This window comes from Falco biarmicus (assembly GCF_023638135.1).
Source record: "Falco biarmicus isolate bFalBia1 chromosome 13 unlocalized genomic scaffold, bFalBia1.pri SUPER_13_unloc_1, whole genome shotgun sequence".
In the NCBI taxonomy this organism is placed as follows: Eukaryota; Metazoa; Chordata; class Aves; order Falconiformes; family Falconidae; genus Falco; species Falco biarmicus.
Genome location: NW_026611656.1, coordinates 102234 through 123298, shown reverse-complemented (window position 1 = coordinate 123298; position 21065 = coordinate 102234). Strand labels below are relative to the sequence as shown.

The 21065-nt window shown below is 53.0% G+C and overlaps 3 protein-coding genes across 5 annotated transcripts; 2 read left to right on the top strand and 1 right to left on the bottom strand.

Moving 5' to 3' along the window:
- The first annotated feature begins 77 nt into the window (after positions 1-77).
- Positions 78-4487, top strand: LOC130143212 (CD209 antigen-like protein B). The gene is made up of 10 exons (XM_056325866.1): positions 78-158; positions 441-603; positions 875-994; positions 1176-1274; positions 1497-1547; positions 1652-1741; positions 2147-2260; positions 2380-2531; positions 3248-3381; positions 3998-4487. The coding sequence occupies exons 2-10, from the start codon at positions 447-449 to the stop codon at positions 4128-4130; spliced, it is 1050 nt and encodes a 349-aa protein (XP_056181841.1). The 5' UTR covers positions 78-158; positions 441-446; the 3' UTR covers positions 4131-4487.
- Positions 4488-5028: 541 nt separating this feature from the next.
- Positions 5029-9738, top strand: LOC130143213 (hepatic lectin-like). Its single transcript, XM_056325867.1, has 10 exons — positions 5029-5195; positions 5550-5600; positions 6191-6310; positions 6429-6479; positions 6585-6710; positions 7109-7171; positions 7877-7966; positions 8169-8338; positions 8770-8879; positions 9145-9738. Exons 1-10 carry the CDS (start codon positions 5120-5122, stop codon positions 9278-9280), a joined length of 993 nt encoding a protein of 330 aa, XP_056181842.1. The 5' UTR covers positions 5029-5119; the 3' UTR covers positions 9281-9738.
- Positions 9739-11531: 1793 nt separating this feature from the next.
- LOC130143219 (adhesion G protein-coupled receptor E3-like) lies at positions 11532-20731 on the bottom strand. Of its 3 annotated transcripts, none has more exons than XM_056325882.1 (16): positions 20605-20731; positions 19820-19870; positions 19524-19664; positions 19295-19368; positions 18443-18535; positions 17748-17898; positions 17425-17541; positions 17151-17329; positions 16403-16573; positions 16082-16276; positions 14930-15165; positions 14701-14767; positions 14165-14256; positions 13888-14056; positions 13710-13805; positions 11532-13545 (listed from the first exon to the last, which is right to left on the bottom strand). In XM_056325882.1, the coding sequence occupies exons 1-16, from the start codon at positions 20699-20701 to the stop codon at positions 13492-13494; spliced, it is 1983 nt and encodes a 660-aa protein (XP_056181857.1). In that variant the 5' UTR covers positions 20702-20731; the 3' UTR covers positions 11532-13491. The 3 variants fall into 3 exon arrangements, with proteins under 3 accessions (XP_056181857.1, XP_056181858.1, XP_056181856.1); XM_056325883.1 differs by having other exon boundaries at positions 11532-13141; XM_056325881.1 differs by having other exon boundaries at positions 11532-13567; positions 17151-17317.
- Between the last annotated feature and the right edge of the window lie 334 nt (positions 20732-21065).

The following is a 21065-nucleotide window of genomic DNA, read 5'->3' as shown; positions in this document are numbered from 1 at the left end:
GGTGCCTCTGTGAAATTCAGCTAAAATTCATCAATGGTGAAGTTATTTGTCAGTTTTAACTTCCGTTTTTGGTGATAGCTAGCCCAGTGGATTCCTGGCTTGAATCCCAGAGGGCGTTTGGCAACCAAAAAGAGTTTTTCGGAGGAGTAAAGGAAACGGTGCCTGAAAAAAATGAGTATTTTCCCCATGTGAAGTTTCTTCTGTTAAAAATGCGAGAGATTATCACAAAAACTGCCTCCTCGGGCAGGTGTCAGCCTCGTTTCAGGAAAGCAGAGTGTGGTTTTGAACCAATTCTTCTAAAAATCAACAGAGAAGGGGCTGTAGCATGTGGTGAGGGGTAGCCCAAGCACATTGGCCACTCCAAGCTCCTGAGTGTGCAGATTTTTTTTTTTCCCCTAGGAAATCAGAATTATGAAATGTAGGCGTTTCCTTCTCCCCAGGACGTGATGACGCATCTTCCTCACCATATAAAATCAGGGAGATGTCAAAAGGAAGGGCCAGAGATGTCACAAGGCGATGGTGCCGTTGGCACCTACGAGAAATGGGATTCCACCGAGACGATGGAGTTGGAGAAGCGAGAGCAGAGGAGAGCACCTAAAGGAGGTACTGGGGTGAAGGACCAGCTCTGGGGATCCAGAGACATGGAACTGGAGGGTTTAGGCTCTTCAAACCAGTCTTTCTCCAAAGCTCTAGCCAAATTTTGACACCTGGTTCTTCTGTTGGGTCGCAATCTAGGAAAAAAGGTTTGAGTGTGGAGAACGGGGTGGTGGAGCCACTCGAGGGGTTGTTTTGGGGGGGATCTCTCCTCTTTGTGCTTTCTTTAAGAAAGTATCTGTTGCGGGGGCTTATTTGGGGCTGCATCACCCTGTTTCAGCCTTGGCAATACCGTCCATCCCAGCCTCACCTCTGGAGAGAGCCATCATGCTGCTGTACATTCTTCTGGCCCTCACCATCGTGATTTTCATGGCTCTCACCATCGTGAACATCCAGAGAGGTGAGTCCACCATGTGCCCCTCGCTCCGATCGCCAAGCATGGGGTGGGCATGGTTTGGGGGGAAAAGACCCACGGATGGAGCAAAATGTGGCTCTGAGTTAGGATCGAAGGTCCTTTTTGCAGCCCATGAGCTTGCCAGGGCTGAATCCAGAGCAAAAGTGATCTCGTCCTCTTCCCCCAGTATCTGCGATGTGGGAGGTGTTGGAACAAGCCCGAATGCGGAGCGAGAATAGCCACACGACAGCATGGCACAATCTTTCAGAGGTCCAGCACACCCTGGGTACGGCATCTCACCCCAAAATGGCTCTCTGGCAACTGCTGCCCTCTCAATACCTGCACAATTCCCCCCCCCCCGCCCTCCCCCAGCGCTTCCCAGGGTGCTTTTTCCAGCAAAAAAAACCCAACCAAAAAACCAAACCCACTTTCCATCCAAACCCACTTTCCATCAGGACAGAGATGGTCAGGGCTTGTTTTGAGCTTTCTCCTCTTATTTTCCTCTTAGATAAACAGCTCTCTGGCGAGCTCAAGGCAATTCACAGCCAGTTTCTGAACGGTATGCCAAAAAAAGGTGGTTTTGGGGAAACTTGGGCAGAATCCTGAATTCTGAGGGCAGGCAGTGGTGAGATGGTGTCAAAAGTGGAGTTTTCCTCCTCGCAGTGTCTCGAGAAGTGGAGAACATGGGGTGGAAGGTGACACAGTGCAAAGCAGAGTGCGGGAAGGAGCTGTCGAATCGCCTCCAAGCCCTAGGTGAGAGCCTGATTTTGATGGAAAATCATTAAATTCAGTCTTTCTCTTCAATTCCCAAAACGCAGTATTGGGTAGAGGCTCTGAAGATTCCTAAATGATGCACTGGGAGCACATGAAGCCAATCTTAATAAGCTTGAGCTATCATGAAGTATAATGTTAAAGGAAAAAAGCTTTTCTTAGTCTGTTGATAAACGCAATAAAAAGCTCATTTATCAAGAGGGTTCTGAGGTTTTACTGCCTGAATTTTAACGACTGGTAACGCACAGCGGGGGAACACACAGTGAAAACAGCGGTGTAAATTGGGACGGAAAGGACAAAGGGAAGGGAGACAAAATTGGGGGGTTTTTTTAGGTCTTTGTGGCAGCTAAATTTACCTTTGATTCTCTTCGATCCTCTCCCCGGCAGAGGAGAAGGATGTGCTGGAGCCGGTGCTGCGGCAGCTGGCGGAGATGAAGCAGGAGCAGAGCCGCACGTCGGCGCTCCTCGACACGGCGCTGGAGGAGGCGCGCAACCTCTCAGGTGAGGCTGAGCCTGCCAGCATCCCCCTGTTCTTGCCCACAATTCTCCTTTTTTTTTTTTTCTCTTTATATATTTTTTATTCCCCCCCCCCCCCCCCCCCCGCCCACGTTTTCCCTCAGGAATTCTCTGCACGAGGTGTCCTGATGGCTGGCAGCAGTTTGCCAAAACCTGCTATTTCTTCTCCTCCTCCACCAAATCCTGGCAAGCTGCTAAAGAGTTCTGTGCCACCTTCGATGCCCACATGCCCATTGTCAACACCGAGCAGGAAAACGTAAGCTGAGACATCCCATAAAAAGATAAAACCCCACCACCAGATCGCAGGAGGTTAGAGGAATGTTAGACTCCCCTTCCACAAATGGAAAGCTGGAGGATCAGCAATTCAAGACTGCCTGTGGAGCAGGGAAAACGCAACCGGTTGAGGGTGCCACTTGCTTCTGAAGTCATTTGGCCAAATTGCATGAATCTGTCCCCAAAATGGATTTTTTTGGGGGGAAAAGCTGGGGGGGGGAGCAGCTGCCCCTGGGGGTACAAGTGGGTACAAGAGGTGCTCACCTGCATTTGGGGTGGATACACCATGGCTCCATGTTGATCTCTCCTTGTGATCATATAGGAATGGCAGAAATTATAGAATTAATTACAGAAATATAACCCAAACTCGCACAAATTAGCATTTCTACCCCAATTTAGCCACTCCCTGCCTCCTATTCAGGAGGGTGCTTTCACCAACCTGGCTTTTAAAAAGCACATTAGGTCTGAAAAAAAGCTTTTTCTTCCAGATATTAGAAATTTCAGCTCTTGTTTTCCATATCTGATGGGAAACGCTGCATTTTTTGTCATATTTGTGGCACATCACTCTTGTCCCCTGCAAGAGATGGGCTCCCTGATGGCACAGACTGCCAGCCCTGGCCTCGGCGCCACTGAATCCCTTTGCTGTCACCTTCTGCTTCTCCTCCTGATGTTTGTTTGGTTTTTTTCCCCCATTTGCAGAAATTTCTGGCAAATCACGTCATGGAGAATCGGGTGTTCTGGCTGGGCCTGAGCGACATGCACAAAGAAGGCGACTGGCAGTGGGTGAACGGCAACTCCCTCTCTCTCTCGTATGTTTTTAGCCTCATCAGAGGGTAAATTGCCCCAAAAAACCAGCTCTCTTCTCCCTTAGCCCATTTTTTGCTCAAAAATAAAAAGGTGCTGCACCCTCATTAGGGCACATCTGCTCTGGTTTAGTGATTAAAAGGGACAAAAATAAGTTTTGTGCTGCCACGGCACTTGAAAATGCCGGGTGGAGTGAAAGGTAAGAGGAGCCACCCTGCTGTGGGCAAGATTTTGGCTTTTCTCCCCAAATACGCTTTGGTTTTGGGGCTGAAAACCACAGGGGGGAACAGCCAAGACCGCGCACCTTGAGGCAAGTGGGCTGTTAGAAAAACGGATCCCCTCACCCTTGGGATTTTGGGGAAAATGCCACGATGGAAGTGGAGCTGCCTTCCTGCATTAAACAGGAAAAAGGGAAAAATCACTGAAATAGCTTTGCTGCATGAAACGGGAGAGGAGGAATTTTTGGGGGGTGTTGCCTTCCTTGGGAGATGCTGCTGGGCCACTGTGCTCTCCCCTAATTAAAAAAAAAAAACAACCAACAAAAAAACAACAAAAAACACCCAAACCCAAAAACACCCAAACCCCAAAAGTTCCCAAATGGAGAGCTTCCCACCCAAATCTTTGTGCCCTCCTGCCTCTCCACAGGTTCTGGAACAGCGGGGAACCCAACAATGTGGGCGACCACGGCGAGGACTGTGCCACCATCTTTCCCAACGGCCGCTGGAATGACGTTTCCTGTTCCAACGCGGAAGCCTGGATCTGTGAGCGCAGCTGCTAGCGCCTCCCCTTGCCGGGCTTAAAAATTGGGAAAAACAATAAAAAAACACAACAAAACCACGTTGGGTTGAAAACATGAGGCTCTGGGGGAAAGAAGTGTCCAGAAATACGTATCCTGCTTCCCAAAAGCAGGGTGCGGAAGATGGGCATGGCGCTGTGGTGGAGGGGTTGCCCAGTTAAAAGGGTCACTCTTTGGTGAGGGGTGGTTTAAGATTTATATTTTTTTTTTTTTTTTTTTGGTGTTTGTTAACGTTTTGCGAGCGGTTTCCCTCTTGTGCTGAGGCTCGACCTGTATCGCTTGCCAGTTAATCGGGGGGAAAAAAAAATAATAATAAAGCTCTATGATTGCAATTTGAAATCATGTAAATTGAGTCGATGTGGTGCTGAGGAGTGCCCTTTTTCCCAGGGTTTAAGTAGAAAAAAACCCCAAAAAGGGAAGAGAGAGCGGGGTGTGTGTTTTCAGGGCGCATATGCAAATCCCCGACTCGTGGGCGCTGAAGCATGACGCCTGTTTTGCCGAACGCCTTCGCTGCCGGATTCTCCTCCTGGCAGTGGCTCTGCTGGAAGATTTGGGATTACACCGGTGCGGTGGTTAAGATCCGTAGGTGCCACTGTGGTGGTTTTATGGATAATCCCTAAAAAATTCTCCAAATCCAAGCGGGAGCTGCCAGCTCTCACAGCCTCACCGTTTCCCCACCACCAAAACCAAACTGGTTGAATTTGCGGATGATGACTGCCATGGTCAGCTGAAAAAGCATATTTTTTTATTTTTTTTATTTTTTTTTTGCACGGGGAAAGAGCGCACTCTCACTCATTTCACCACCCATTTGCATGTCACTGCTGCCATGGCACGGAGAAGGAACCGAAACCTCCGGGGCCTAACCGCTGGCCAAAATGGAGTGCCGGAGGTGGTGAGGGGTGTGCCGCGGTGTGTGCCGAAGGGTTGAACTCCCCACCTGGCGCCTGCGCGGCTGCTTTCGCCGACAAAACATGGCTCAGCAGGAGACCTATGGCAACTGGTTGGGTCCCCCACCGGCACCCGGCAGGCGGCTGGTGAGACAAGCAGGTAAAATTGGCGGTACCCCCCCAGCTCTGGGTCTTTAGCGTGTCCTTGGAGTGTGTTTTTGTGGCCAGTGGGTGCCTTAGTGAAGCGTGGCGGTGTCTGACTACGCCGGTGTCATATGGAGCCGGGCGAAACGCTTTTGGGGGGTTCAGGGTCATGTGGGTCCCACTTTGTGCTCAGAAGCCCCTAAACCTCCAGGTCTGGCCCCAATTCAGGTGTCAACTCTGCGTTGGGCCTTATAAAAACATCATCCCCTTCCCCACTGGCAGCGATGGGGTTAAAAGAAGCGCTGGTGGTGGTTTTGGGGATCATCTCTTTATCTTTCCCCCCTTTTTTTTTTTTTTATTTTTTTGGCAGGAATTTACTCAGTTGCTGGGAAGATGACACCCATGGGTGACTTCAGACCGGGTAAGTCATCGTTTTTTATTTATTTTTTTTTTCACCTTTTCAGGCTTTTCTGTAGTGCAGATGGAAAGCAGAACTCCCCGAGGTGCCTCCCCCAGGCCAAACTGGGCTTCGTTTGCAGCTCGGTTGGTCAAACACGTCTCACTAAAAGCAGCGTTTCTCCCCAGATTTCATTCCTGCTATCAAACGAGATCAAATAGCCCCGATGGTACCCTGAAAGTCCATGGTGCTGGGATAGAAAGGGAATTTATCATTCTGCCCGTGCTCTCGGAGCTGGTGCTTGCACCTTCGCGGGCTCAGATTCATCCTGTCGGTCCTGTTCATCCCTGCAGAGAGCGTCAAACTTCCACAGAATTTCTTGGATTTGCGGCTGGGGGCAGAATTCAGCTCTAAAAAATTGTTATACGTAATAAAATCAATATATATTGAGCGAAGGGTGCAAAACTCTTGCCAGAGGAGCTGCGGATTTACCAAAGGGGAAAGGGGAATTGTGGGGTTATTTTTGTTTTCCAAAGAATCCAGCTAATCATTAACGGACAGGATTCCCAGTTGGCCTAAAATGCTGATTATCACCCATTTTTCTTCTCGCACAGCATCCCCGGACAGCTTTGAGGATGATTATGATGATGTGTCCCTGTCGGAGTCGGATCGTGGCCACAGTCGGCCGGTGACCGACGAAGATCTGCAGAACCAGAGGAGCAACAGAGGCACCGGTAGCACCCACCTCCTTTCCCAGCCTCGTGCATGTGGTCCAGGACCTCCACAGGGCAGGATTTGGCCTGAAAACTCCCCCAAACCATCACCCTGTGACTCTTTCCTTCCTCCCCACAGGGGTTTACATCCTTGCGGGAAAACCGGCGTCTCCAAATCCTTCCCAAAAAGGTGAGTCACTCTTTGACGCTGCCACCCCGCACCGGCATCGGCGGTTGGACCCAGACCCAAAAAGCTGGGATTCCTCCCCGATTTCTCCCACGCTGCTTTCCACAGGTAACCTGGAGCCCAGAGGTGGCAGGGGACGGAGCCGCAAGGTGACACCGGTGGCCATCCTCTACATCCTGCTAGCGCTGAGCTTCATTGTGTGGGTGCTGCTCTTTGCGCTGGCCATCGTGAAGCGTAAGTGGCCTTGGAAGGGTCCTCACTGGGCTGCGAAGAGGTTATTTTGGTTAAAACACCCCCAAAAAAGCGCATTTTCACTATTAAAAATAACACATGGCTTGTGCCCATGATGCTTTCGGTGTCCGACCACGTGAAAACCGCAGGTAAAGCCTGGCTGTTGTGTTTTGGTTTTAGTTCCACCTCAGTCTGTGAATTTTAGGGTTTTATTCCCAGATCGACCCTAGTGCACTACACCTGGGTGCACTACACCTGCACTCCCCATTTGCTCCAGGGTGTAAATCCACTCCAGCGTTCCCCACTCAGTCCAAAAAAAGCAGTAAATTAGGCAAATTCAGAGGCCACTTTCGATTCCTCACTATGATCCAGCTGTAGTTTTTCTTTCATTTTCGTTTCAGAGATGGAAATCATGGCAGAGTTAAAGCTCTTGAGGTCAAACTTCTCAGAGAATCAAGCTGGTGGTAGGTCCTCAGACTCATATCCCAGTGGTGAAGTTTAATGGTTATGGAGAGACACTGGTCTTTTGGCTCATTTCTGGCACTGGTTTGCCTTTTTGGTGTAAATTAAGGAAAAAAAAATATCAAATTGTCTTTTCAAGTGGCTCCTGGTTCTGCTCTGTCTCTTAGTGAAGCAACGCCGGCTTTGGCTGACTTGTTTCTGATTCCCACTGGGAATTACACCGGGGTTATGGTGTGGCTCGGACACTGACTGAGCTCATGCCCCAATCCCAAAGGAATTAGCCCCAAAAGGGTGCAAGTAGGAGCGGATCTGCCTTTGGGTTACCATGGGATTTGTCCTGGTTAGGATCTTACAGGGGGGAAAATACACCATTATCTCCATTAAAGGTTATGGGAAGGATGTAAATCCTACAGAAAATTCTGCAAAAGTCAAATAAAATGGGCCAAATTCTTAACCACTGCCAAACGAGTGATTAATTAAATTATATTCTGGGAGATGTTGCAGCAAAATGTCACCCAAAGAGAGAAAAAAACAAACTAGCCAGCGATGCAGGAGCTTTTGCACCCCTGGCTGAGCTTTCTACGTGTGCAAAAGTAACAAATCCTGGGGGAAAGAGCTCCAGATTTGGGTAAACTGAAGGGGAGAAGCAGGAAAAAGTGGGGGGGAACGGGGCTGGCGGTGGTCGCTCACGCTGCTGTGCTCCCCAGTGCGGCAGGAGCTGTTGGAGACACGACAGGAACAGCTGCGGATGCGGAGCGGGATGCACAAATATTACAAGGAATTGCAGGATATCACAGGTAAAGCCACTGTCTCCGTCTTGATGGTCCCTCAGCGTTGTGCACCAGGAGAGAAATCTCCGGATTTTATCCCAGAAAGGCTGCAGTGGTCTTAGGGATGGAAATGTGGGTGATGGATGGTATTTGGAGATGTCACCCCAGCAGAGAAAAAACAAATATTTTATTTTTTTTGCCCGGTTTGGGGGCTTTCTCATCCTTCTAGTGCTGCTCTGCACGTCGGTGGCGGACAGCAAGAAGTGCTCGGTTGGCTGGAAGATGTTTGAGAAAAGCTGCTACTCCTTCTCGACGGAGGTGATGAGCTGGTCGGATGCGAAGGAGACCTGCGCCGACCAAGGCGCTCACCTGGTCATCATCAACTCCGAGCTGGAGCAGGTCAGGCAGCTGCTCGCCGGTGAAAAATAACCAGTTTCTTGCCTTCTGCAGTGCCCAAAATACCCCTTTTTTGAGTATTTCTGGGAGAATTCCTACTCTGGCAAACACAGGAGTTCTCAACCCTTTTTTTTTTTTTTTTTTTTTTGGTTTAAATTAACCAAGATTGTCCATCAGGCTCGGAGTAATTTGGAGGCGGAGCAAAGTGCTGATGGCCAAGCTGAATTCAGTCGATTAGCAAAAAAAAAAAAGTCAGCGTCTCCTTTCTGGAGCGCTGTGTACGCCCTTTGCTTTAATATACCTGAGTTGTTCGCTATTTACCAAACCCCACCACTCGGCTATCACGGTGATGACCTCACCGAAAGCCTTGAGATGCTCCATAGTCCTCCAGAATTATTATTTTGGGGCTGATTTAGCCAATTCTGCTTTTCTAGAATTTCCTGAAGGATAATATTAACAACAGCAGCACGTACTGGCTGGGAGTGACGGATCAGCTGGAGGAAGGCACCTGGATCTGGATGAATGGCGAACGTACGAGTATTAGGTAAAAATTCCCCCCAGACTGGAAAAGAATCTGAAAATAAATGGAAAAATTGAAGTTGACCCATCAAAACTTGGGATTTTGTAGTTTTATGTCAGCCAAAGGGTTTACATTGGAAAAATGGTGTTATCTGAGCATGTGGTAAAAAAAAATATAATTTTTTAGTGGTCTCCTTCCCTCAAAATAAAAATTTTACCTCTTCCTGAGAGCGCTGCCCTTCCTGAGAGTTTTTATTCCTTTATTATTTTCTCTTTTCCTCCTTCTCCAGCTACTGGAACACATGGAAGGAGAACAAAGACAAGGACCAGAAGGACTGTGGCAGCATTGGGCCTGATGGCATCTGGAACGATGACAGATGCTCCCACTCCAACCACTGGATTTGCGAAAAGTCCTGGAATTGCTGATTTCAGCATTATTTTTTCCTGTTTCTGGACAATTTTCAATGCACCTGTTAAAAAAAAAAAGTACATTTCAAACTTCCTGCTCAGGAGCTGGATGAACTCACGCGGCTCCAGGGGGATCTGGAGGCTCCACGCTCCCAGTTTTTGCCTAAAAAAGCTCTCAAAAAAATAGCAAAAATCCCTGGGACCCCCAAGACCCCCAAATTATGGGAAAGAAGGGATTTTCAGCCACAAGAACGATTGTGAAATGGTGAAAAACTCACTCACCAGCGCACAACTGGTGCTGGGTCTCAGCGTCACCGAAGTTCTCCTTCCCCTCCCAGCTCTGCTGACGCATCGTGTTTCTGCTTAATTCTCAGAAAAGACAATTTCAGTAAAATTTAGGGTTCTTTCCCCCTTTCCAAAGACTTTTAACCATATTTATCCTTCCCTTCCCCCCCTGCACCAGCCCCCAGCCAAAACCCTCCCACCCACCCCCAAATCTCACTGAATTCAGCACATTATCACCCAATAAAACTTACTATTTTTTTCCTAAGAAACGCAGCACACACCAGTTGTTCTTTTTTTCGCCCCAAATAAATAAAATGGTCCCAGGCTCATCCCAGTGGCTGAAAATTTCTGGAATTGAAGGAATCCTGTTAAAACCGGGGAGTGATGTTAACACGTCTTTTTATAAAGGTTTATAAGCAGGAAAAAAAAAAAATGTTTTCAGGGAATTTATATGTTATCGATCGGCAGAAATGCAATGATTCATTACAAGTAATGAAATTCCCTTTCCGGGTTGAAAATTAACCGTGGGAGCTCCTGCCCTCCCTGAAAATTAGGAAATTTGAGCCAGGCTTGAGAAATTTGCTGGAAAATCGATTTGAAAAGGACCCGTGGCAGAAAGTGAAACTGGTTTTAGACTGGTTTGGGCTGTTTGTCACCAATAAAAAAAAAACAAATTGACCGGTGGCAGAGCCAATGTGGAGGGATGCTGCTGCCTGCAATAAAAATGTGGGTTTTTTTAACCAAAATATGCGTTTCTAGCAGGGAAATAGTCTGGGAGGGTGGATTGTTGGACCTGTAGGCTCTGGTGATGGAGACTGGGGGTTACTGGGAGCACTGGGGCTAAGGGGAACTGGGAGGCCTCTGGGAGCTAGTTTGGAGGGGTACTGGGAACAGGAACTGGGGGTTACTGGGAGGCACTAGGAGCTCTGGGGCTGGGGACGGTACTGGGAGCACTGGGGTGACCAGGCTGGGAGGTACCTGGAGGGCACTGGGAGGCTAATGGGAGAACTGGGGGTACTGGGCAAATACTGGGAGCACTGGGGCAGGGAGACAGCCCAGTCCCAGCGCTGGGGGGGGTACTGGGAACACTGGGAGGATGCTGGGTCAGGGAGATGGCCCAGTCCCAGCACTGGGGGGTGACTGAGAGCACTGGGGAAGGCACACTACCCAGTCCCAGCACTGGGGGATACTGGGAGGGCACTGGGACAGGGAAATGGCCCAGTCCTGGCACTCGGGGGGTACTGGGAGCACTGGGGCAGGGAGACAGCCCATTCCCAGCACTGGGGGGCTACTGGGGAGTGAACTGGGGCTGGGAAATGGCCTGGTCCCAGCACTGGGGGGTTACTGGGAGCACTGGGAGGGCACTGGGGCAGGGACAGTGTCCAGTCCCAGCACTGGGGGATACTGGGGAGGGAACTGGGACAGGGAAATGGCCCAGTCCCGGCACCTGGGGGGTTACTGGGAGCACTGGGGCAGGGAGACGGCCCAGTCCCAGCACTGGGGGGTACTGGGCGCACTGGGAGGACACTGGAGGTGGGGGGGAGCACCCAGAGCCCCCCCAAAGCCGCCATCCCTCCTTACCTCTCCTCAGCCTCCCTCGACGCCCCATTGGCTGAGCCGTGCTGCCCGTCTCAGCTCACAGCCAACCACCGCCCTCCCTGTGCTCCCGCCCCCATCTGATAGGATGGACCCCTCCTGCCACCACCCACCTCCCACCAATCAGGTCCTCCCTAGCACTTGGGGGCGGGAATTCAGACCCCCAGCACCATTGGCTGTTGCTCCTTGTCAATCAAGACTAGCAGGAGGATAATTGGCCTATTGGGGAAGGGAGGCAGGGCTTGTCTGGCTCAGGACACACCCTCTCCTGTCAGGGGGGAGGCCTCACATTGGGGTCGCAAGGCTGAGACCCCCAGGGGTGTCCCCCACCCCCTCCCCGGCCCCAGCGTCCCCCCTCCCCCCACCACAGCCACACTGAGGCCTGGGGGACGAGCCACGTGCCTTTAATCAGCTTTTTTCCACCCAAAAAATCCCACTAGAGCCTCAGGACGAAGGAGGCCGGAGAAGGCCCGAAACAGGGCGATCCTGAGGGAAAACAGGTTGGGAAGGGGCCGTTCAGCAGGAAAAGGCTGGAAATGGGGCAGTTGTAGGGGGAAGGAGCTGGAGAAATGGGGCTCAACTGCTGGAAAAATGCAGATGGGTCGTTTTGTGGAAAAATGCTGGAAATTAGTCAAGCGCTGAGGGGGAAAATGCTGAAAATGAGTCGACCCTCAGAGAAAATGCTGGGAATGTGTCATTCTGCAGGAAAACAGTGGAAATGGGTTGGTCGTGGAGGAAAGCAGCTGGAGAAATGGGGCAGAACTGCTGGAAAAATGTGGGAGATGGGTCGTTTTGTGGAAAAATGCTGGAAATTAGTCAAGCACTGAGGGGGAAAATGCTGAAAATGAGTCAATCCTTGAAGAAAATGCTGGGAATGGGTCGGTCGTGGAGGGAAACAGCTGGGAAAATGGGGCACAACTGCTGGAAAAATGCGGGAAATGGGTTGTTTTGTGGAAAAATGCTGGAAATGAGTCAAGTGCTGAGGGGGAAAATGCTGAAAATGAGTCGATCCTCAGGGAAAATGCTGGGAATGAATTGAGTGTTGGAGGGGGGAAATGAGGAAAATGAGTCAATCCTTGGGGAAAATGATGGGAAGGGATAGTTCCATGGATAAAAGCTGGAAGCTAGTTGAGTGTTGGAGGGGAAAATGCTGAAAATGAGTCAATCCTTGGAGAAAATGCTGGGAATTGTGTCATTCTGCAGGAAAATCCTGGAAATGGGGCAATCATGGAGGGAAGCAGCTGGAGAAATGGGGCACAACTGCTGGAAAAATGTGGGAAATGGGTCATTTTGTGGAAAAATGCTGGGAATGGGTCAAGTGCTGAGGGGGAAAATGCTGAAAATGAGTCAGTCCTTGGGGAAACTGCTGGAAACGTGTCATTCTGCAGGAAAATGCTGGAAATGGGTCGCTCCATGAAAAAAGCTGGAAATTAGTTGTGTTGGAGAGGAAAATGCTGAAAATGAGTCAACCCTTGAAGAAAATGCTGGGAAGGGATCATTCAATGGAAAAATACTGGAAATGCGTCATTCTGCAGGAAAATGCTGGAAATAGGGCGGTCATGGAGGGAAGCAGCTGGAGAAGTGGGGCACAACTGCTGAAAAAATGTGGGAAACAGGTCATTCCATGGAAAAATGCTGGAAATGGGTCAAGCATTTTGGGGGTAAATGTTGAAAATGAGTCGATCCTTGGAGAAAATTCTGGAAATGAGTCAAATCTGCAGGAAAAGTACTGGAAATGGGACATTCCATGTAAAAATGATGGAAAACTGGTTTTTCCTTAGAGAAAGTGGTGGAAAAGGGTCAAGCCTGCAGGAAAAATGCTGGAAATCAGTCAAAACCATGGGAAGAACGCTGGAAATAGATTGGTCCATGGAAAAGGGACTCAGTCTTGGTGGAAAGATACTGGAAAATAGTAATTTCTTGGAGAAAATGCTGGCAATGGGTCAAATCTTCATGGAAAATGGTTGTTCATGGGAAAATGCAGGAAATTGTTCAGTCCTGGGTGGAAGCAGATGGATACAAATTGTTTCTAAGGGAAAATGCTGGAAAGCAGTCATTTCTGGGGGGAAAAATCTGGAAAATGGGTCAGATATGTGGGGAAAAAAATGCTGTAAATGCCTTGTTCTGCCAGAAAATGCTGGAAATGGGTGGGACCTGTGGGGAAAATGCTAAACCCAGGTTGTTCTGCAGGGGAAAAAAAATGCTGGAAATGGGTCAGATCAGCAGGATGACTGGGAAAACGGGTTGGAATGACAGGAACTATGCTGGGAATGGGTCAGATGTGCTAGAAAACTGCTGGAAATGGGTTGGATGTGCCGGGAACGGGTCAGTCCTGGAGGCACCCGGTGTCACTTCTGCCACGTGCAGCCCTTGGTGCTGTGGCTGTTCGGCCTCTCCCCTTCCTGGGGGTGAAAAAGGGCCATGCTGGGGTGAAACAAGGACAAAACGGGGCAAGAAATGGGGCAGAGGTCCTGGTGGGACCCTCAAGCAGCCTCCCCCATGCCACCCCTGGCCTCCACCTCCTTTTGGTGGCCACTAGAGGACCCAGATGTTTGGGTGCCCTTACCATGACATAGCTGATTTGCATCTCGGTGGTGGGCATCTCATGGGGGTGCTCTCGTTGCCCCAGCACCCTAAACCAGCGCCGGTACTGCTCCGTCACCTGTGGATGTGACACACCGCTGTTTCCCAATTGTCCCTGTCCCCTCCCACACGTCCCATGCCTGGGTCACCCCCCGTGGTACCTGCCGGTTGAGGACGCAGTGCACAAGGAAGATGAAAGCTCCTTGTAGGCTGTTGACGATGGTGAAGATGAAGGCCACTACTATATTGTCCCCCTGCGCCTGCAGCAAGCCCAGACCCCACGTGCAGCCCAGGATACAGATCTGTGCCAGTGCCTTGAATGTCATCAGCCTGAAGGAATACCCATTTTGCTCTTTTTTTCACCCAAACCCCATCTCATATGCTCTTTCTTCTCCCCCAAAACCACTCAACCCATTCCCCACCGACGCAAAAACCCACCGGGTGCTTTTTAGGGCTGTGACATCAGCATTGAGGGAGGAAAGTTTGTCCCGTAGAATCCAGAGGGTGGTGAGAAAAAATAACAAATTAACCTGGGCAGAAAGTAAAAAAAAAAAAATTAATAAAAATAATTCATTTTGAAAGACAGGGTGCTTGGGGTGGAAATTTGGGGTGGAAAAGGGTCAGTGTTGCAAAACTCTGTGCATGACCTTGACCGAGCGCACACAGCCTGTGGGATGTTTGCTTAATACCAGCCTTAAATATACATGTGAGTTTGCTCTTTTGATGCAGATCCCTAAAATTCCTCAATTTGGGGTCTACGGGGGCAGAACCATGGCCATAATTGTAAATTTGGGGTGGAAAAGAGGGAACAGGTGCCAAAACTCATCATTAACGTGCCGTGGTGCAACCACTGCTGAGTGCACTCGGCCCGTGGGGCGTTTGCTTAATATTGTTATTAAAGGTAAGTTTAAATTTGCTCTTTTTTCCACCCAATATTTCCCCTTTCTGCCTCCTTTCAGCAGCAAGATACCCACCAGGATGATGACACAGACAGGACCGAGGAAACTCCAGATGAAACCTCCCTTCATGCTCAGCCAGCAGCTAAAAAAAAAAGGGGGAAAAAGGAAACGATCACCAAAAGGATTTTGGTGGCATGAAAATACCCGCATCCGGATACAGCGGCGTCTTTTATTTTGGGATGATTTAAGCAAAACGCGTGATCCACTGATGATCCCACCCCGCCTGGGTGCTGATGGGACTCACTAGTGCTCAGTGCCGTAGCCACCAGGATGGACAGCGGCGGAGATGGCTACCACGATGGCCGGCGTGCCGTAGCCTGCAGGGTAGATGTATCTTTTCCTGAAGCGACTGGCGCTGGTGTAGTTGAGGACGGTCAGGTTTCTGATGGTGAGGAAGAGGTGCAAACCCTCCAGGAACATCCAGGCGAAGCAGGCGAGGAAGAGGTAGTGGAGGAAGCCCGCTGTGATGGCGCACGTTAGCTGGATGGGGGACACCGAGGCTGTGGTGGGCTTCCTAGTGTCACCACAGTGTGGCTTGGGGAGGTGGTGGCATCTCTGGCACTTGGGGATGTTCCACATGCCTCCAACATGACCTCAAGGAACCTCAAGGAGGTGGAGATGCTTTGGGCTGGGGGCAGACCGGAGACCTCCAAATGTCCTGTTCAACCTTGGTTATCCTGTAATCCAGGTGCTTTCACTCACCCAGGGAGAGAAGGGACCCAGCACCTCTGAGGAACCTCAACTAGTTGGACTCACTTTGAGCAGAGGTTGCTCTGGAGGCCTCCAACCATCCCGTTCGACCTAACTTATCCTGTAATTCAGGTGCTAACACCCACCCAGCGCAAGAAGGGAACCACACTCCATTCATTGGACCTGCTTTGAGTTGGGCTTGGACCAAACCTTCCAGCCTCAGTTATCCCATAATCCAGGTGCTTGTGTCCACCCAGCAGGAGATGGGACCCCTGGAAGAAGGTCTGCTGGAGCTATTAGAGTAAAGGCTACAGTCAAGAGCCATGACCGTGGAGACCCAGAGGAGCAAAATGAGATGCCAAGGAGCCCCCAGTGGCCCCAAGATGCTTCCTGAGGAGCTTGTGGAGATCCCAAGGAGCTCAAAGAGACCCTGAGGAGCTTGTGGAGACCTCAAGGAGCTCAAAGAGACCCTAAGGAGCCCCTGAAGGCCCCAAGGTGCTCAAGGAGACCCCGAGGAGCTCAAAGAGACCCCAAGGAGCTCAAAGAGACCCTGAGGAGCCCAAAGAGACCCTGAGGAGCCCCTGAAGGCCCCAAGGAGCTCAAGGAGACTCCAAGGAGCTCAAAGAGACCCTGAGGAGCTTGTGGAGACCCCGAGAAGCCCCTGAAGGCCCCAAGGTACCCAAGGAGCCCCCTGAGGAACCCGTACCTGGTTGGTGGTGTGGGGCACAGCCACGAGGAAGAGGAGGTCAGCAGCAAAGAGGCAGATGCTGAGGTGCAGGTGGAGGGTGACGCTGATACTCCAGAGTGAGCGGCACAGGAGGAAGGTGATGATGGCCAGGAAGAGGCAGACCAGTGACACCGACATCCCCACGTAGGTCACCACCAACAGCGCGTAGCTCTCCTGCAGGTGGCGTCATGCGTGTGACATCACGTGTGTCCCATCCGGCGTGTGGCCACACGCGGATGGTTGGGAGGGAAGAAAACCCCCAGAAAACCGGGTGGTTTTGGGGTGCAATCAGGATCTCACCGTAACGGGGTGGATGGCCATGAGGATGGCGAAGGTGGAGAAGTGGGTGCAGGCACAGACGGAGCGGAGGTTGTCACCCCCGATGCGGGTGCAACCTGAAGGTGTCCAGTGGTTCTCGGTACCCAACTTCTGCCAAGACATGCAGTGCGGCTCCTCGCCCGCCTGCGGTGCCTGATGGGGATGTGCTTGAACGTGACTTTGCACCACGATGGGGATACACCGAGCCCAGATTTGCACAATATCTGGATTTGCATCATGACGGGGATGCACGAGACCAGATTTGCACAAGATCTGGATTTGCACCACGATGGGGATGCACAGAGCCCAGATTTGCACAAGAACTGGATTTGTACCATGATGGGGATGCACCAACTCCAGATTTGCACCAGGATGGGGACTCACCAAGTCTGGATTTACACTGGATCCAGATTTGTACCAAGATAGCGATGCACCAGACCAAATTTGCACCAGAACGGGGATGCACGAACCCCAGATTTGCACAGGACACAAATTTGCACCAGAATGGTGATACACTGACCCCAGATTTGCACCAGGATGGGGATTCACCCCCAGACCCACAACCACCATGCTCCAGATTTGCCCTGTGGTGACACCCATTGCCAACCCCACCATAATCTGGTCCAACGCACTTGCTGCAACAAACCCTGTGGTGCTTCCTCGTGCAAATCCCCACCCCGCGAGCCGCCCAGCAGCCCCCCCAGCCCCAGCACGGCCCCCCAGCCCCCACCGTGTGGTGCTGCAGGGTGATGTTGAAGGCGACTTCGAAGGTGATGTTAGGTGTCCCCATGGTGCCACCGACCACGCGGGAGTTGAGCCTCCCCTGGCGCAGCTCTGTGGTGCCACCCAGCAACTTCTCCACCTCCTTGTAGACAATAAAGGCCACCGCGTGCTTGCCTGCCCAGAGAACTGGGTCAAAATCCACCCCAAAATTAGCAAATTTTGGGGTTTGGGTTTTTTTTTTTGATGGAACTTTTCTTGCAGCAGCAGCGTGGTGGCCATACCTGCCTGGGCATCGCTCACCACCTCCTGGCAACTGATGGTCAGGCTCTCCTCGCTTACCACCAGCATCAGCGTGGTCTGGGGGCAGCCGTCACTGTGTACCACCTCCACCGCGGCCTCTGATTTGGGGTGAAAAAAGGCCTTTTTAGGATCTTTTGCCTGCCCTGGGTACCACTGTGCTCTGGCAGAGCCCTGGGGAAGGGATGCAGCGCTGTCAGCCTGATGGTCCTTTGAGGGCTGCGATGCTTTTGGGGGTGTTGCCATGCTTGCAGGGTGCTGGGAGGATTGAGGGGGCCCTTGGGGGCACCCATGGGTGCTGACGTACCCATGGTGGAGGTGTTGAAGCGTTGGGGGCCGGAGCCAGGGCGCTGGAGGGCTGCCTGCAGCACGAGGGCTTCGGTGCTCTGCAGCAGCAGCTCGGTGGTGGTGGAACGGAGATCCTTGAGGGCCTCTGCCTGCAGCTGGTTCAGCGTGTTCTGGGGAGGGGGGGGGGGCAAAGCGGGGCACACGTGTGTGGTGGGGCACACGCGTGTGGGAGGGTTGTTCGAGGATGCACATGAGTTGAGGTGCATGCATGCACAGGGGTGCGTGCGTGCAGGGGATGCACATACATGTAGGGGATGCACATGCATGTAGGGGATGTGCACACAGCTGCAGGGGATGCACATGCATGTAGGGGATGTGCGTGTGTGCAGGGGATCCACATGCATGCAAGGGATGCACATGCATGTAGGGGATGCACACACTTGCAGGGGATGCACATGCGTGCAGGGGATCCACATGTGTGCAGGAGATCCACATGCATGTAGGGGGATGCACATGCGTGCAGGGCATGCGCACGCGTATAGGCTGCACATACGTCAGGGCTGCCGCGGGGTTGCACATGGGAATACATACATGGACAGGGGGTGGACGCAGGATGCGCACGTGCAGGGGAAGCCCACGCGTGGGCGATGCACGTGGGGTTGCACATGGTGCGTGCAGGGGCGCAGGTGGGGTTGCACACGCGTGTGCGCTCACCTGCAGCTTGGCTGCCGTGGGCTGGGTGCAGGCGGCGTCCAGGAGCTGCTGGGTGGCCAGCAGGCGGGCGCAGGTGGTGGCCCCCGCCGGGCTCTATGGGGTGGGGGTGGGGTGGCCACTGGCTGCCTGCCCTTCTCTCCCGGGGGCCAGCCCACCCTCCCTCTGCCCACCCCTCTGTCCCTCCCCAGCTCCCCCTGCCCCTCCCTCCCTCCCCCTCTGCCCCTCCACATCTCCCTCCATCCCTTCCCACCTCCCTCCATCCATCTCTCCCTCCTCCTCCATCCCTCCCCACCTCCCCATATCCCCCTCCATCCCTCCCCATCCCCGTCTGTCCCTCCCCATCCCTCCTCCATCCCTCCACATCTCCCTCCATCCCTTCCCACCTCCCTCCATCCATCTCTCCCTCCTCCTCCATCCCTCCACACCTCCCCATATCCCCCTCCATCCCTCCCCATCCCCGTCTGTCCCTCCCCATCCCTCCTCCATCCCTCCACATCTCCGTCCATCCCTTCCCATCTCCCTCCCCCTCTGCCCCTTCCATCTCCCTCCATCCCTTCCCATCTCCCTCCATCCCTCCCCGTCTCCCCATATCACCTTCCAGCCCTCCCCCACCTCCCTCTCTCCCTCCCTCTCTCCCTCCCCATCCCCCTCTGTCCCTCCCCATCTCCCCCCTGCCCCTCCATCCCTCCACATCTCCCCCTCCATCCCTCCACATCTCCCTCTCTGTCCCTCCCTCCCTCTGTCCCTCCCCATCCCTCTTCCTCCCTCCACATCTCCCTCTGCCCATCCCTCCCTCCCCCCCACCTTTGCCCCATCCCCCACCTTGCTCCCCGCCCCTCCCAACCCCCCCACCTTGGGGTCTCCGCATGCCCTTCTGGCCTCCTCCAGGATGGGAAATTTACAGGACCCTACTTTGGGGTCAAGCGCTGCGGATTTGGGTCAGGGGTGGGGGTGGGGGGTGCCCCATCCTGCCCTGACTGTGTGGCTCTGGGGGGGCTCAGCACCCCCAGAATGGGGGGGGGGGGGGGTAAAGGGGGTAAAGGGTTATGAGGGGATAAAAGTGGGGTGTTTGCCCCCTTACCCTGGCAGGAGATGATGGAGTTCTGGGCGATGGGGGCCGTGCCGGGGGGGCACCCACAGGCCCAGGCTTTCCCCTCCAGACTCTCCACCCACTGATGCAGGCAGCAGCTGCTGGTGGAGCAGAAGTGGGGACCACAGGACACTGGGGGGGGGGACAAGGAGGGGGACATGGCGTGGGGACATGACCCAGATTGGAGTCTGAACCCCTGATCCCCTGTGACCACCCCCCCCCTGCTCCCCACCCTTCACAGCCCCTTACAGCACCCCCAAACCCCCATCAGACCCCCCCCAACTCACGTCTCTGGTCACCCTCAGTGGCAGGGAGGTGGCTCAGGAGGTGGCACAGCACTGTGGGGGACACAGGGGGACATCAGCACCCTGGGACTCGCCCTTCCAGAAGTGACCTCCCCAGGATCAAACACACCACCCCCCCCTCCGCCTAGGGCTCAAACCCCACTTTGGGGGTCAAACCCCATTATCAGTGCCCAACCCGCCCCCCCTTTGGGGGCTCAAACCTTAATTTTGGGGGCTCATCCTTCCCCCATCAGGGTTCAAGACACCCCCCCTCCCCTTCTGGGATTAAACATCCCCTTTTGGGGCTCCCTGCCCCCATCAGGGCTCAAAAATCTCCTTTGGGGGGGTCAAATCTCTGCTTTTGGGGCCAAACCCCTGCTTTTGGGGTCCATCCTACCCATATGAGAGCTCAGAACCCCCTTTTGGGGGCTCATCCCCCCCACCCCCAAAGCTCAAACCCTTCTTCTTGAGGCTCAACCCTCCCCCCCCCCCCAGGGCTCAAACTCTTTTTTTAGGGGCTCAGCATCCCCCCCCCCCAGGCTCAAACCCATCATTTAGGGGCTCAGCCCCCCATTTCAGGGCTTGACACCCCCTCCTCACTCCAAAACCACCATTTTGGGGTGATTTCGAGCCCTTTTGGGGTGATTTTGAGCCATTTTGGGCTGTTGGCACTGCAGCCCTTACAACCCCAACCTACTTCCGTTCCTGCCTCAGTTTCCCTTTTCCCATTTCCCTCTGTTTCACACCCCAAAATACCCTCTGGGGGGGGGGGAGGGAGCACAACTTACCCCAGAGGCACGCGGTGGGGGGGAGGTATCCCATGACAGGACACAGGACAGGGGACGCAGTGGCCCCAGGGTGCCGGTGACAGAGGGGAAGTGGCATCGGACAGCCCTGAAACCACCGAACGGCCCCAAAAAAACCGCTTCCCCCCCCCCCCCCCCCCCCATTGCTCCCTCCCCACCCCCCTCCCCAGCGTGGGCTGAGGCCTGAGGTTGCTCACTACACGTAACAGCGGCGATGGGGCTCCCCCATCCGGGCACCTGGGTCCACCCTTGACCATGGTGACTCCATGACCTTGTCTCCATCTGGGTCCCTTCCTAGTGAAGGTGACCCTGTGACCTTTTCCGTGTCCCCTGCCCATGTGCCATGGTCCCTTAGAGATGTTGACCCCATGGTGGCATCTCCACCTGGACAGCTGGGTGCATTCCTAGTGAAGGTGACACCATGACCTTGTCCATCTCCCCTC

Excerpts from the sequence above, each read along its gene's own strand:
- LOC130143213 (XM_056325867.1), top strand. The coding sequence starts at position 5,120 with ATGGCTCAGCAGGAGACCTATGGCAACTGGTTGGGTCCCCCACCGGCA. Across the intron at positions 7,967-8,168 it reads GGAATTGCAGGATATCACAG|TGCTGCTCTGCACGTCGGTG; the intron begins GTAAAGCCACTG and ends TCATCCTTCTAG. Across the intron at positions 8,880-9,144 it reads GGCGAACGTACGAGTATTAG|CTACTGGAACACATGGAAGG; the intron begins GTAAAAATTCCC and ends CTCCTTCTCCAG.
- LOC130143219 (XM_056325881.1), bottom strand. The coding sequence starts at position 20,701 with ATGCCACTTCCCCTCTGTCACCGGCACCCTGGGGCCACTGCGTCCCCT. Across the intron at positions 19,369-19,523 it reads CTCCATCATCTCCTGCCAGG|CGCTTGACCCCAAAGTAGGG; the intron begins GTAAGGGGGCAA and ends CCAAATCCGCAG. Across the intron at positions 18,536-19,294 it reads GGGCATGCGGAGACCCCAAG|AGCCCGGCGGGGGCCACCAC; the intron begins GTGGGGGGGTTG and ends CCCACCCCATAG.
- LOC130143212 (XM_056325866.1), top strand. The coding sequence starts at position 447 with ATGACGCATCTTCCTCACCATATAAAATCAGGGAGATGTCAAAAGGAA. Across the intron at positions 1,275-1,496 it reads AGAGGTCCAGCACACCCTGG|ATAAACAGCTCTCTGGCGAG; the intron begins GTACGGCATCTC and ends TTTTCCTCTTAG. Across the intron at positions 3,382-3,997 it reads GTTTTTAGCCTCATCAGAGG|GTTCTGGAACAGCGGGGAAC; the intron begins GTAAATTGCCCC and ends GCCTCTCCACAG.